The sequence below is a fragment of the Centropristis striata genome, chromosome 20 (assembly GCF_030273125.1).
Source record: "Centropristis striata isolate RG_2023a ecotype Rhode Island chromosome 20, C.striata_1.0, whole genome shotgun sequence".
Lineage (NCBI taxonomy): Eukaryota > Metazoa > Chordata > Actinopteri > Perciformes > Serranidae > Centropristis > Centropristis striata.
In genome coordinates this window covers 35,179,693-35,194,697 of record NC_081536.1, presented here as the reverse complement: position 1 = coordinate 35,194,697, position 15,005 = coordinate 35,179,693, and the positions used below count along the sequence as shown (strand labels likewise).

The window sequence follows — 15,005 nt, the reverse complement described above, 5'->3', positions numbered from 1 at the left end:
ATGTAATAACATGAATAAAAGTAAAAATAATTTGATAAATTTGATAATAAATTTAGCTTTAATATTTGTCCTATCTGTTTATTCATTTCTAATCACTTTTTATCCATTAATTAATGCCTACATTTATTTAAAACAGTCTTTTTTAATGTACTAATGGAAACATAAATCTGAGTGTCGTCGGCATAGAAACGTGTTTGATAATCTGAAGCAGACTGATCAGCTGATCAATACAACGATCAATCACAACAAATCAGTTTCTAGAAAACTAATAATAAAGGTTGATTTTACTGTGAAATCACATTTTTAGTTCCATATTTCAGAGACGTGTGTGTGTGTGTGTGTGTGTGCAGGACCCAGCTGGAGTGTGTGCGGTCAGACAACGCGTCCCTCCAGCAGCGTCTCAGCGTCCTGCAGCAGGACGTCCAGCAGCTGGAGGACGACCTCAACAACAAGAGGTCAGAGGTCACCACCACCACATGACATCATCAGCTGACACACCAGGAACATGAATATATTAATGAGCTGCTCTTGTTGTTGTTGTTGTGTCAGGAGGAAAGTGGAGGAGCTGGAGAGAGAACACGAGAGAAGCAGAGAAGAAGAAGAACGACTGCACACAGAGGTGACTACACACTACACACACTACACACTGCACAATACACACAATACACACTACACTGATAATGATGTTTGTCTGCTGTTTAAAGAGAGTTAAAGTTAAAACAAACATTCTGTGACATGTGGAGAGAGTTCCTGCTGACCTCTGACCTCTCCTTGTGCTCTCTGGTCAGAACGTGCGGTACCGTGAGGAGGTTCTGGATCTGAGCGCCAGGAACCTGCAGCTCAGCAACGACAACGCCGAGCTGAGCGCCCGTCTCCATGGAGACCAGGAGGCGGTCCGGATGCTGCGGGAGCGCCTAGCAACCAGGGAGCAGGAGGAGCAGGAGGAGCAGGAGGAGACGGTGAGTCCCTAACTGCCTGCTCCTGTCCTCTCCTGTCCTCTGCTCTGTGTAAACAGCCTCTCCTGTCCTCTCCTCTCTGCTCTGTGTAAACAGCCTCTCCTGTCCTCTCCTCTCAGCTCTGTGTAAACAGCCTCTCCTGTCCTCTCCTCTCTGCTCTGTGTAAACAGCCTCTCCTGTCCTCTCCTCTCTGCTCTGTGTAAACAGCCTCTCCTGTCCTCTCCTCTCTGCTCTGTGTAAACAGCCTCTCCTGTCCTCTCCTCTCAGCTCTGTGTAAACCGCTTCTCCTGTCCTCTCCTCTCAGCTCTGTGTAAACAGCCTCTCCTGTCCTCTCGGGTCTGTGTAAACAGCCTCTCCTGTCCTCTCCTCTCAGCTCTGTGTAAACAGCCTCTCCTGTCCTCTCCTCTCTGCTCTGTGTAAACAGCCTCTCCTGTCCTCTCGGGTCTGTGTAAACAGCCTCTCCTGTCCTCTCGGGTCTGTGTAAACAGCCTCTCCTGTCCTCTCGGGTCTGTGTAAACAGCCTCTCCTGTCCTCTCCTCTCGGCTCTGTGTTTCAGGTGCGGCGGCAGGATGCGGCGCTGCAGCAGCTGGAGGCGGAGCTAAGCTCCTGCAGGGAGAAGGTCGCGTCTGATTAATACGAATATATTTTAGATTTCTTTTTGTATCTGAAACAAAGTCCAACCCTCTCTGTTAATATATACATTGATCATTAATAATAATCACTTAAGATCATTATATTATTTGTGTTTCTTATTTTCATTATATTGATATCATTTATTATTCCAATATTATAATTAATATTATTAATAATCCTCAGCTGGTTGGTGGGGCGGAGCTGGAGGCGGAGCTTAGCGCTGTGAGCGTGAAGCTGCGACAGTCAGAAGACGAGAAAAACGCACTGCTGCAGGACGCCACCGACAGGAAACACCAGGCGAGGCTCCGCCTCTCTCTCTAGGCTCCGCCCCTCTCTCTAGGCTCCGCCTCTCTCTAGGCTCCGCCTCTCTCTAGGTTCCGCCTCTCTCTAGGCTCCGCCTCTCTCTAAGCTCCGCCTCTCTCTCTAGGCTCCGCCCCTCTCTCTCTAGGCTCCACCTCTCTCTAGGCTCAGCCTCTCTCTCTCTCTATGCTCCGCCTCTCTCTCTCTAGGCTCCGCCTCTCTCTAGACTCCGCCTCTCTCTCTCTATGCTCCGCCTCTCTCTAGACTCTGCCTCTCTCTCTAGGCTCCGCCTCTCTCTAGGCTCCGCCTCTCTCTCTCTAGGCTCTGTCTCTCTCTCTAGGCTCCGCCTCTCTCTCTCTAGGCTCCGCCTCTCTCTCTCTCTAGGCTCCGTCTCTCTCTCTAGGCTCCGCCTCTCTCTCTCTCTCTAGGCTCCGCCTCTCTCTCTCTCTCTAGGCTCCGCCTCTCTCTAAGCTCCGCCTCTCTCTCTAGGCTCCGCCCCTCTCTCTCTAGGCTCCACCTCTCTCTAGGCTCAGCCTCTCTCTCTCTCTATGCTCCGCCTCTCTCTCTCTAGGCTCCGCCTCTCTCTAGACTCCGCCTCTCTCTCTCTATGCTCCGCCTCTCTCTAGACTCTGCCTCTCTCTCTCTAGGCTCCGCCTCTCTCTAGGCTCCGCCTCTCTCTCTCTAGGCTCTGTCTCTCTCTCTAGGCTCCGCCTCTCTCTCTAGGCTCCGCCTCTCTCTCTCTAGGCTCCGCCTCTCTCTCTCTCTCTAGGCTCCGTCTCTCTCTCTAGGCTCCGCCTCTCTCTCTCTCTCTAGGCTCCGCCTCTCTCTCTAGGCTCCGCCTCTCTCTCTCTCTCTAGGCTCCGCCTCTCTCTCTCTAGGCTCCGCCTCTCTCTAGACTCCGCCTCTCTCTCTCTCTATGCTCCGCCTGTCTCTAGGCTCCGCCTCTCTCTAGACTCAGCCTCTCTCTCTCTCTATGCTCCGCCTCTCTCTCTAGGCTCCGCCTCTCTCTAGACTCCGCCTCTCTCTCTATGCACCGCCTCTCTCTAGGCTCCGCCTCTCTCTAGACTCAGCCTCTCTCTCTCTCTATGCTCCGCCTCTCTCTCTAGGCTCCGCCTCTCTCTCTATGCTCCGCCTCTCTCTCTAGGCTCCGCCTCTCTCTAGGCTCCGCCTCTCTCTCTCTAGGCTCCGCCTCTCTCTCTCTAGGCTCCGCCTCTCTCTCTCTCTCTAGGCTCCGCCTCTCTCTCTAGGCTCCACCTCTCTCTCTCTCTCTAGGCTCCGCCTCTCTCTAGGCTCCGCCTCTCTCTCTCTCTAGGCTCTGTCTCTCTCTCTAGGCTCCGCCTCTCTCTCTCTAGGCTCCGTCTCTCTCTCTAGGCTCCGCCTCTCTCTCTCTCTCTAGGCTCCGCCTCTCTCTCTAGGCTCCACCTCTCTCTCTCTCTCTAGGCTCCGCCTCTCTCTAGGCTCCGCCTCTCTCTCTCTAGGCTCCGCCTCTCTCTCTCTCTAGGCTCCGCCTCTCTCTCTAGGCTCCACCTCTCTCTCTCTCTCTAGGCTCCGCCTCTCAGACTGTCAGCCTGACCGTGTGGTGTTTGTGGTGTTTGTGGTGTTGTTGTCGGCAGGTGGAGGTGCTGCAGCAGACGCTGCTCTCTGTGGAGTCGCAGCTTCACGCCGTCACTCAGGAGAAGATGGTTCACGCCCAGGAAGTGACGGAGCTGCAGAGGGAGCTGCAGGACGCTCAGAGCCAGGTCTAGATATACATTCATCTAGAGATATATTCATCTAGAGATATATTAATCTAGAGATATATTAATCTAGATATACATTCATCTAGAGATATATTCATCTAGATATACATTCATCTAGAGATATATTCATCTAGAGATATATTCATCTAGATATACATTCATCTAGAGATATATTCATCTAGAGATATATTCATCTAGATATACATTCATCTAGAGATATATTCATCTAGATATACATTCATCTAGAGATATATTCATCTAGATATACATTCATCTAGAGATATATTCATCTAGATATACATTCATCTAGATATACATTCATCTAGATATACATTCATCTAGAGATATATTCATCTAGAGATATATTCATCTAGAGATATATTCATCTAGATATACATTCATCTAGAGATATATTCATCTAGATATACATTCATCTAGAGATATATTCATCTAGATATACATTCATCTAGAGATATATTCATCTAGATATACATTCATCTAGAGATATATTCATCTAGAGATATATTCATCTAGATATACATTCATCTAGAGATATATTCATCTAGAGATATATTCATCTAGATATACATTCATCTAGAGATATATTCATCTAGATATACATTCATCTAGAGATATATTCATCTAGATATACATTCATCTAGAGATATATTCATCTAGATATACATTCATCTAGATATACATTCATCTAGATATACATTCATCTAGAGATATATTCATCTAGAGATATATTCATCTAGAGATATATTCATCTAGATATACATTCATCTAGAGATATATTCATCTAGATATACATTCATCTAGAGATATATTCATCTAGAGATATATTCATCTAGATATACATTCATCTAGAGATATATTCATCTAGAGATATATTCATCTAGATATACATTCATCTAGAGATATATTCATCTAGAGATATATTCATCTAGATATACATTCATCTAGATATACATTCATCTAGATATACATTCATCTAGAGATATATTCATCTAGAGATATATTCATCTAGATATACATTCATCTAGAGATATATTCATCTAGAGATATATTCATCTAGATATACATTCATCTAGAGATATATTCATCTAGATATACATTCATCTAGAGATATATTCATCTAGATATACATTCATCTAGACATATATTCATCTAGAGATATATTCATCTAGATATACATTCATCTAGAGATATATTCATCTAGAGATATATTCATCTAGAGATATATTCATCTAGAGATACATTCATCTAGATATTACATTACATGTCATTTAGCAGACGCTTTTGTCCAAAGCGACTTACAATAAGTGCATTCAACCTGCTGGTACTAGACATAGACCACAGGAATCAAGTAAGTACATAACTTTAAAAGCTAACTGTCATTGCTAAGGAGTGCTATATGTTAAAGAAGAAGAAGAAGAAGAGCAATTTTTTTTTTTTTTTTTAAATATATATATCTGTTAGGTGACCATGACTTAACCTAGTTATTGTTGGAAGATATACATTCATCTAGATTTAATTCATCTAGAGATACATTCATCTAGATATAATTCATCTAGATTTAATTAATCTAGATATATATTCATCTAGATATACATTCATCTAGATTTAATTCATCTAGATTTAATTCATCTAGATATAAGTTGATGTAGAGATGAATGTGGTCACAGCTGAAGCAGCTTCCTGTCTCCACCAGGTGGAGGAGTGTGAGAGCAGCGTCAGGCAGCTGATGAGGGACGGCGAGGAGCTCCGTCAGGCTCTGCAGGAGGAGAGAGTCCAGAACCAGAACCAGAGAGACCAGAACCAGAACCAGAGAGTCCAGAACCAGGAGCTGCAGCAGCAGGTACCACACCAAACACATACAAAAGCCTCACTAAAATGACAAAAAACACACAAAAAAACACACAAAAAAATACAAGAAACACAGAAAAAACACAAAAAATTACAAAAAAACACACGCAAAAATCTCACAATAAACATTAAACACAAAAGATTGTATTAAAAATGCTGAATGCAAACTGTAAAATTGGAAAAACCTTCAGTAAAATCATGTTTCACTTCGTCAATCAGCTGCTCAGACACACGAGCCCAGATAACTGCAGCTCTGTTCCTCAGCTGTCGCAGCTCCAGGACCTGACCCGGGACCACCAGGACCTGACCCGGGACCACCAGGACCTGACCCGGGACCACCAGGACCTGACCCGGGACCACCAGGACCTGAAGGCCCAGCTGAGCCGGCTGCAGGCGGAGCGGACGCAGGCTCGGGACCAGGTCCAGACTCAGTCCTGGATTTAAACATATAATAATAATAACAATAATACTTAAAGTCTGTCCATATGTCACTTCCTGTGAGCAGGCGGAGCGGGCGGATGCGGCGCTCGGCGTGCTCCGAGCGCAGCACGCACGGCAGCTGCAGGAGCTGCAACGGCGGCAGGGCGGGGAGCAGCTGGAGCAGCAGGAGGCGCGGCTGCAGGAGGAGCAGAGGAGGAGTCAGCAGCTGGAGGAGGAGCTGAGACTGCAGGTCGCTCAGAGCAGCTCGCACAGCAACACCAAGCAGGTACAGGTCAAAGGTCGTGTTGTGTTCAGGAGCAGTACGAGATAACGTGATGATGTCGTGTTGTGTTCAGGAGCAGTACGAGATAACGTGATGATGTCGTGTTGTGTTCAGGAGCAGTACGAGAAGGCGCTGAGCGTGCTGCAGCAGCGGGCGGAGCGGCAGGAGACGGCGCTGGCGGCGGTGCGCGGCGTGCTGCAGGAGACGGTGCAGCAACTCAGAGAGCAGGTCAGTGTCCTCGCCGTGTCCTCGCCGTCCGTGCTTGTTGCCGTGGCGTGCGGCGCTGTGAGTGACGTGTCGTCTTCTCGTCCACAGATGTCGAAGAATGGCGAGGTGAGCGCGCGGCTGAAGGATCTGTACGTGGAGAACGCCCAGCTGGTGGCGGCGCTGCAGGTCACTGAGCGGCGCCAGAAACACGCCGAGAAGAAGAACTTCCTGTTGGAGGAGAAGGTCGCCGCGCTCAACAAACTGCTGAGAGACATCGTCCCCGTTAGCTTAGCTTAGCACAATGACTGGGAGCGGAGGGAAACTGTTAGCATCATGTCGTCCCTGTTAGCTTAGCTTAGCACAATGACTGGGAGCGGAGGGAAACTGTTAGCATCATGTTGTCCCTGTTAGCTTAGCTTAGCGCAATGACTGGGAGCGGAGGGAAACTGTTAGCATCATGTTGTCCCTGTTAGCTTAGCTTAGCACAATGACTGGGAGCGGAGGGAAACTGTTAGCATCATGTTGTCCCTGTTAGCTTAGCTTAGCACAATGACTGGGAGCGGAGGGAAACTGTTAGCATCATGTTGTCCCTGTTAGCTTAGCTTAGCACAATGACTGGGAGCGGAGGGAAACTGTTGGCATCAGACACATCAAACAGGAAAACTGGTTTTAAAAGTTCAGGATAATAAAGAGATGTCATTTATTAATAATAATCAAATAATGTGACTTTATTATTTGGACAATCGATTCATTTTAAAGTAATTTTATGTTTCTTGTTCTTCTGTCTCCTTGAAAAGTATTAATAAAAACAATCATAACTTAAACAATACAATCAAAGTGAGAATAAACTAAATTTAATATACAATTAAATAATAAAACAATAGAATCAGCAAAGAATAATTTAAATAAAAGTATTTTATTGTGGTGGGAAAGGAAGCTGCTCACCACACTCCATTAAAAAAAAACACAAACACACAACACATACACACACAAACACAACACGCACAAACACACAACACAAACAACACACAACACATACAAACACAATACAAACAACACACAACACATACAAACACAACACATAAAACAAACACACAACACATACACAAACATACAACAAATACAACAAACACACAGGACACACGCACAATATATATAACAATATTATATAAACAATATAACAAACACAACACACGCTCACAAACACACACAACAAACACATACACACTCACTAAGGTACTTCAGCCCTGAGGTTATTATTATTATGTTTCCATTTTGATATTTTTAAAGTGAGACTTTTATTTTGGTGGTCCTCTTCCTGTTTGTTACTGTAACATGAAATAATAAACTGTGTTTTGATACAAACTGTCTAGTTCTGTGTTGTGTTGAAATATCAATGGTATATATATATATATATATATATATATATATATATATATATATATATAAATATCAATACTAAAGATGGCATACTCCCAAATCTAGAAAAGTACGTACGCAAACTCACCTCCACATGTATCAAACTGTTCCTACGCCAGGTTCTGATCACCTTTCTTTGATACGTCACGCCCCGGCTCCTCCCACTGATCAATACAAGCCTGGCTCCTCCCACTGATCAATACAAGCCTGGCTCCTCCCACTGATCAATACATGCCCCGGCGTGAAGTCGGATCAATGATAGGTTTCTGTTCGAGGCCAGAGATTCCAGTCTGTCCACCTCTGCTGTCACTGTTCAGGAACATTCAGGTGGCAGTTAATTCTGTTGATTGCCTTTGATCTTTGATGTGATTAGTTACAGATACACACACACACACACATGCGCGTAAGCACGCACTCTCATTATCATAACATTACTAGTATTAATTGTTATAAATCTCTGAAGAATCTCATCATAGTGTACACACACCGGCAGTAGTGGCCCTTTCACTATTTACCCAGAGGACATTTTCCAGTACATTTTATTATTCTGCTGAATCCACTGTAGTTTAATTAAATTATGTTTGAGCTGAAAATATCAATGCTTTCTATTTATTTGGTCAAGTTAAATAAACGACAATTATCATTATTTATAAAACAATGTTTGTGGATTTAAACTTAATACAGTTTATACAGAAATACTTCAGTTAAATTATTTAAAACCTTTTGACATCAGACTGGTTTCAGGACATGTAGAAAAAAATTATTAACTTTTTTTATTCACCTTTTGAGGCAACTCATTTTCATATCTTTCATAATTATTGGTCAGTTTTAGTCAAATTTACAAAATTAGGCCTTAACTGTGTGAATGCATGTGTGCTTATGGTATAGTATGTTGTCAAGATTTCAAAATAAAAGTCATAGTATATCATGTCGTCCAGATTTCATAATAAAAGTCATAGTATATCATGTCATCCAGATTTCATAATAAAAGTCATAGTATAGCATGTCGTCCAGATTTCATAATAAAAGTCATAGTATAGTATGTCATATAAATTTCATAATAAAAGTCATAGTATAGCATGTCATCCAGATTTCATAATAAAAGTCATAGTATAGCATGTCATCCAGATTTCATAATAAAAGTCATTGTATAGTATGTAGTCCAGATTTCATAATAAAAGTCATAGTATAGTATGTCGTACAGATTTCATAATAAAAGTCATAGTATAGCATTTAGTCCAGATTTCATAATAAAAGTCATTGTATAGTATGTAGTCCAGATTTCATAATAAAAGTCATAGTATAGTATGTCGTACAGATTTCATAATAAAAGTCATAGTATAGCATGTCATCCAGATTTCATAATAAAAGTCATAGTATAGCATTTAGTCCAGATTTCATAATAAAAGTCATTGTATAGTATGTAGTCCAGATTTCATAATAAAAGTCATAGTATGTCGTACAGATTTCATAATAAAAGTCATAGTATAGTATGCTGTACAGATTTCATAATAAAAGTCATAGTATAGTATGCTGTACAGATTTCATAATAAAAGTCATAGTAACCCTAAATACATAAAGCTTTTAGTCCGTATCATTATTAGGGCCTCGGGGCACCGAGCACTGGTCCCATACAGCTACTGGTCCCTACAGCTACTGGTCTCTACAGCTACTGGTCCCTACAGCTACTGGTCCCTACAGCTACTGGTCCCATACAGCTACTGGTCTCTACAGCTACTGGTCCCATACAGCTACTGGTCCCTACAGCTACTGGTCCCTACAGCTACTGGTCCCTACAGCTACTGGTCCCATACAGCTACTGGTCTCTACAGCTACTGGTCCCATACAGCTACTGGTCCCATACAGCTACTGGTCCCATACAGCTACTGGTCTCTACAGCTACTGGTCCCTACAGCTACTGGTCCCTACAGCTACTGGTCTCTACAGCTACTGGTCCCATACAGCTACTGGTCTCTACAGCTACTGGTCCCATACAGCTACTGGTCCCTACAGCTACTGGTCTCTACAGCTACTGGTCTCTACAGCTACTGGTCTCTACAGCTACTGGTCCCTACAGCTACTGGTCTCTACAGCTACTGGTCCCATACAGCTACTGGTCCCTACAGCTACTGGTCTCTACAGCTACTGGTCCCATACAGCTACTGGTCCCATACAGCTACTGGTCTCTACAGCTACTGGTCCCTACAGCTACTGGTCCCATACAGCTACTGGTCCCTACAGCTACTGGTCCCTACAGCTACTGGTCCCATACAGCTACTGGTCCCTACAGCTACTGGTCCCATACAGCTACTGGTCCCTACAGCTACTGGTCTCTACAGCTACTGGTCCCTACAGCTACTGGTCTCTACAGCTACTGGTCCCTACAGCTACTGGTCCCATACAGCTACTGGTCCCTACAGCTACTGGTCTCTACAGCTACTGGTCCCTACAGCTACTGGTCTCTACAGCTACTGGTCCCTACAGCTACTGGTCTCTACAGCTACTGGTCCCATACAGCTACTGGTCCCTACAGCTACTGGTCCCTACAGCTACTGGTCCCATACAGCTACTGGTCCCTACAGCTACTGGTCCCTACAGCTACTGGTCCCATACAGCTACTGGTCCCTACAACTACTGGTCCCTACAGCTACTGGTCCCATACAGCTACTGGTCCCTACAGCTACTGGTCCCTACAGCTACTGGTCTCTACAGCTACTGGTCCCATACAGCTACTGGTCCCTACATCTACTGGTCCCTACAGCTACTGGTCTCTACAGCTACTGGTCTCTACAGCTACTGGTCCCATACAGCTACTGGTCCCTACAACTACTGGTCCCTACAGCTACTGGTCTCTACAGCTACTGGTCTCTACAGCTACTGGTCCCTACAGCTACTGGTCCCTACAGCTACTGGTCCCATACAGCTACTGGTCTCTACAGCTACTGGTCCCTACAGCTACTGGTCTCTACAGCTACTGGTCCCATACAGCTACTGGTCCCTACAGCTACTGGTCTCTACAGCTACTGGTCCCATACAGCTACTGGTCCCTACAGCTACTGGTCCCATACAGCTACTGGTCCCTACAGCTACTGGTCCCATACAGCTACTGGTCCCTACAGCTACTGGTCCCATACAGCTACTGGTCCCTACAGCTACTGGTCCCATACAGCTACTGGTCCCTACAGCTACTGGTCCCTACAACTACTGGTCCCATACAGCTACTGGTCCCTACAGCTACTGGTCCCTACAGCTACTGGTCCCATACAGCTACTGGTCCCTACAACTACTGGTCCCTACAGCTACTGGTCTCTACAGCTACTGGTCCCTACAGCTACTGGTCTCTACAGCTACTGGTCCCATACAGCTACTGGTCCCTACAGCTACTGGTCTCTACAGCTACTGGTCCCATACAGCTACTGGTCCCTACAGCTACTGGTCCCATACAGCTACTGGTCCCTACAGCTACTGGTCTCTACAGCTACTGGTCCCTACAACTACTGGTCCCTACAGCTACTGGTCCCTACAGCTACTGGTCTCTACAGCTACTGGTCTCTACAGCTACTGGTCCCATACAGCTACTGGTCCCTACAGCTACTGGTCCCTACAGCTACTGGTCTCTACAGCTACTGGTCCCATACAGCTACTGGTCCCTACAACTACTGGTCCCTACAGCTACTGGTCTCTACAGCTACTGGTCTCTACAGCTACTGGTCCCATACAGCTACTGGTCCCTACAACTACTGGTCCCTACAGCTACTGGTCCCATACAGCTACTGGTCCCTACAGCTACTGGTCTCTACAGCTACTGGTCCCTACAACTACTGGTCCCTACAGCTACTGGTCTCTACAGCTACTGGTCTCTACAGCTACTGGTCCCTACAACTACTGGTCCCTACAGCTACTGGTCCCTACAGCTACTGGTCTCTACAGCTACTGGTCCCTACAGCTACTGGTCCCTACAGCTACTGGTCTCTACAGCTACTGGTCTCTACAGCTACTGGTCCCATACAGCTACTGGTCCCTACAGCTACTGGTCCCTACAGCTACTGGTCCCATACAGCTACTGGTCCCTACAGCTACTGGTCCCATACAGCTACTGGTCCCTACAGCTACTGGTCCCTACAACTACTGGTCCCTACAGCTACTGGTCCCATACAGCTACTGGTCCCTACAGCTACTGGTCCCTACAGCTACTGGTCCCATACAGCTACTGGTCCCTACAGCTACTGGTCCCTACAACTACTGGTCCCTACAGCTACTGGTCTCTACAGCTACTGGTCCCTACAGCTACTGGTCCCATACAGCTACTGGTCCCTACAGCTACTGGTCCCTACAGCTACTGGTCCCATACAGCTACTGGTCCCTACAGCTACTGGTCCCATACAGCTACTGGTCCCTACAGCTACTGGTCCCATACAGCTACTGGTCCCTACAGCTACTGGTCCCTACAGCTACTGGTCCCTACAGCTACTGGTCCCTACAACTACTGGTCCCTACAGCTACTGGTCCCATACAGCTACTGGTCCCTACAGCTACTGGTCCCTACAACTACTGGTCCCATACAGCTACTGGTCCCTACAGCTACTGGTCCCTACAGCTACTGGTCCCATACAGCTACTGGTCCCTACAACTACTGGTCCCTACAGCTACTGGTCTCTACAGCTACTGGTCCCTACAGCTACTGGTCTCTACAGCTACTGGTCCCATACAGCTACTGGTCCCTACAGCTACTGGTCTCTACAGCTACTGGTCCCATACAGCTACTGGTCCCTACAGCTACTGGTCCCATACAGCTACTGGTCCCTACAGCTACTGGTCTCTACAGCTACTGGTCCCTACAACTACTGGTCCCTACAGCTACTGGTCCCTACAGCTACTGGTCTCTACAGCTACTGGTCTCTACAGCTACTGGTCCCATACAGCTACTGGTCCCTACAGCTACTGGTCCCTACAGCTACTGGTCTCTACAGCTACTGGTCCCATACAGCTACTGGTCCCTACAACTACTGGTCCCTACAGCTACTGGTCTCTACAGCTACTGGTCTCTACAGCTACTGGTCCCATACAGCTACTGGTCCCTACAACTACTGGTCCCTACAGCTACTGGTCCCATACAGCTACTGGTCCCTACAGCTACTGGTCTCTACAGCTACTGGTCCCTACAACTACTGGTCCCTACAGCTACTGGTCTCTACAGCTACTGGTCTCTACAGCTACTGGTCCCTACAACTACTGGTCCCTACAGCTACTGGTCCCTACAGCTACTGGTCTCTACAGCTACTGGTCCCTACAGCTACTGGTCCCTACAGCTACTGGTCTCTACAGCTACTGGTCTCTACAGCTACTGGTCCCATACAGCTACTGGTCCCTACAGCTACTGGTCCCTACAGCTACTGGTCCCATACAGCTACTGGTCCCTACAGCTACTGGTCCCTACAGCTACTGGTCCCATACAGCTACTGGTCCCTACAGCTACTGGTCCCTACAACTACTGGTCCCTACAGCTACTGGTCCCATACAGCTACTGGTCCCTACAGCTACTGGTCCCTACAGCTACTGGTCCCATACAGCTACTGGTCCCTACAGCTACTGGTCCCTACAACTACTGGTCCCTACAGCTACTGGTCTCTACAGCTACTGGTCCCTACAGCTACTGGTCCCATACAGCTACTGGTCCCTACAGCTACTGGTCCCTACAGCTACTGGTCCCATACAGCTACTGGTCCCTACAGCTACTGGTCCCATACAGCTACTGGTCCCTACAGCTACTGGTCCCATACAGCTACTGGTCCCTACAGCTACTGGTCCCATACAGCTACTGGTCCCATACAGCTACTGGTCCCTACAGCTACTGGTCCCTACAGCTACTGGTCCCATACAGCTACTGGTCCCTACAGCTACTGGTCCCATACAGCTACTGGTCCCTACAGCTACTGGTCCCATACAGCTACTGGTCCCTACAGCTACTGGTCCCTACAGCTACTGGTCCCTACAGCTACTGGTCCCATCCAGCAATATCTGTAGGGACCAGTGCTGCACTACTGTTATACTGTGGATTTCTTCTTCTTCCTCTTGCGGACGCAATTTCGTCCCGCTACTAGTCCTGCAACTTGAAGAGTTGCAGGACAAATTATATATTAAAACTTGCGGTTTGATCGGGATCGGTGTGCTATTACTTTTCTCTACAGAATACGAATTTTTCGTGACGTAAGTCGCGAAAAACTGCCCAAAATTTTGCATTGAAGTGAATGGGACGGCCGAAAGAAAATGAGTGAAAAAGAACAATAATTGGAGATTTTTAAACGTCTACTTCTCCGGCATAATTTCACCTAGAGACTCCATTTAAACTTTAAACAGTAGACACAAGTCTTGTGTATCGGTGTATTAATCCACGTTTCGATAGGTCATATAGTTTTTTATCAATCCCTGTTCAATGACCATGATCATTTTTGGAGAAATTCTGAGATTATAATGGGTGTGTATTGCACATAATGTTCGTGTCCCAGTGTGTGACATCATCGCCAGAGTGTAGAGGGAGAGAAAAAACTGTCAAAAAATAAATTTGAAAACTGCGCTCCAGGCCGCAAATTCCACTCTACAGAAATAATAGATCTTTATTTATTTGGTGAAGCTCAATAAACAATTATCACTTTATTCCATCTGAATCTTTGCATATTTTAATTAATTATTGTAAAGGAGAATAAAGGTTCTTCTTTATTATTCAAGGCATTTTATTTTGACAGTCTTCTTGTAAATTCTGTGGTGGACTCCGTTAACACATCCACGTGCTTTTATTTTGAAGGTGGGTCTAACGTTTAGTAAATACATGAACTGTGAAAACAAGGTGAGGCTGACTGACCCATATACTGTCTATGCTGAAACCCATATACGTCTATGGTGAAACCTCACTCAGTCTGAACCATATAACGTCTATGGTGAAACCCATATATGTCTATGGTGAAACCTCACTTAGTCTGAACCATATACGTCTATGGTGAAACCTCACTCAGTCTGAACCATATACAGTCTATGGTGAAACCCATATACCGTCTATGGTGAAACCTCACTAACAGAGAGAGAAACCTGTAAAAACTGTATTAATATTAAACTTTATTAATATTAATGACCTGAATGTATTAATGTTATATAAAGTCGTTAATGATGACGAGGACACACACG

At 45.7% G+C, this 15,005-nt stretch overlaps 1 protein-coding gene across 1 annotated transcript in view; it reads left to right on the top strand.

Moving 5' to 3' along the window:
• The window catches only part of ninl (ninein-like), a 28,274-nt gene extending 20,502 nt beyond the window's left edge, over positions 1-7,772 (top strand). Inside the window, 11 exon segments of the mRNA XM_059359829.1 lie at positions 351-455; positions 550-619; positions 789-959; positions 1,513-1,575; positions 1,773-1,886; positions 3,503-3,628; positions 5,343-5,489; positions 5,762-5,917; positions 6,003-6,203; positions 6,315-6,428; positions 6,516-7,772. Coding sequence (XP_059215812.1) covers positions 351-455; positions 550-619; positions 789-959; positions 1,513-1,575; positions 1,773-1,886; positions 3,503-3,628; positions 5,343-5,489; positions 5,762-5,917; positions 6,003-6,203; positions 6,315-6,428; positions 6,516-6,704 — 1,456 coding nt within the window. The 3' untranslated portion in view covers positions 6,705-7,772.
• The last annotated feature ends 7,233 nt before the right edge of the window (positions 7,773-15,005 follow it).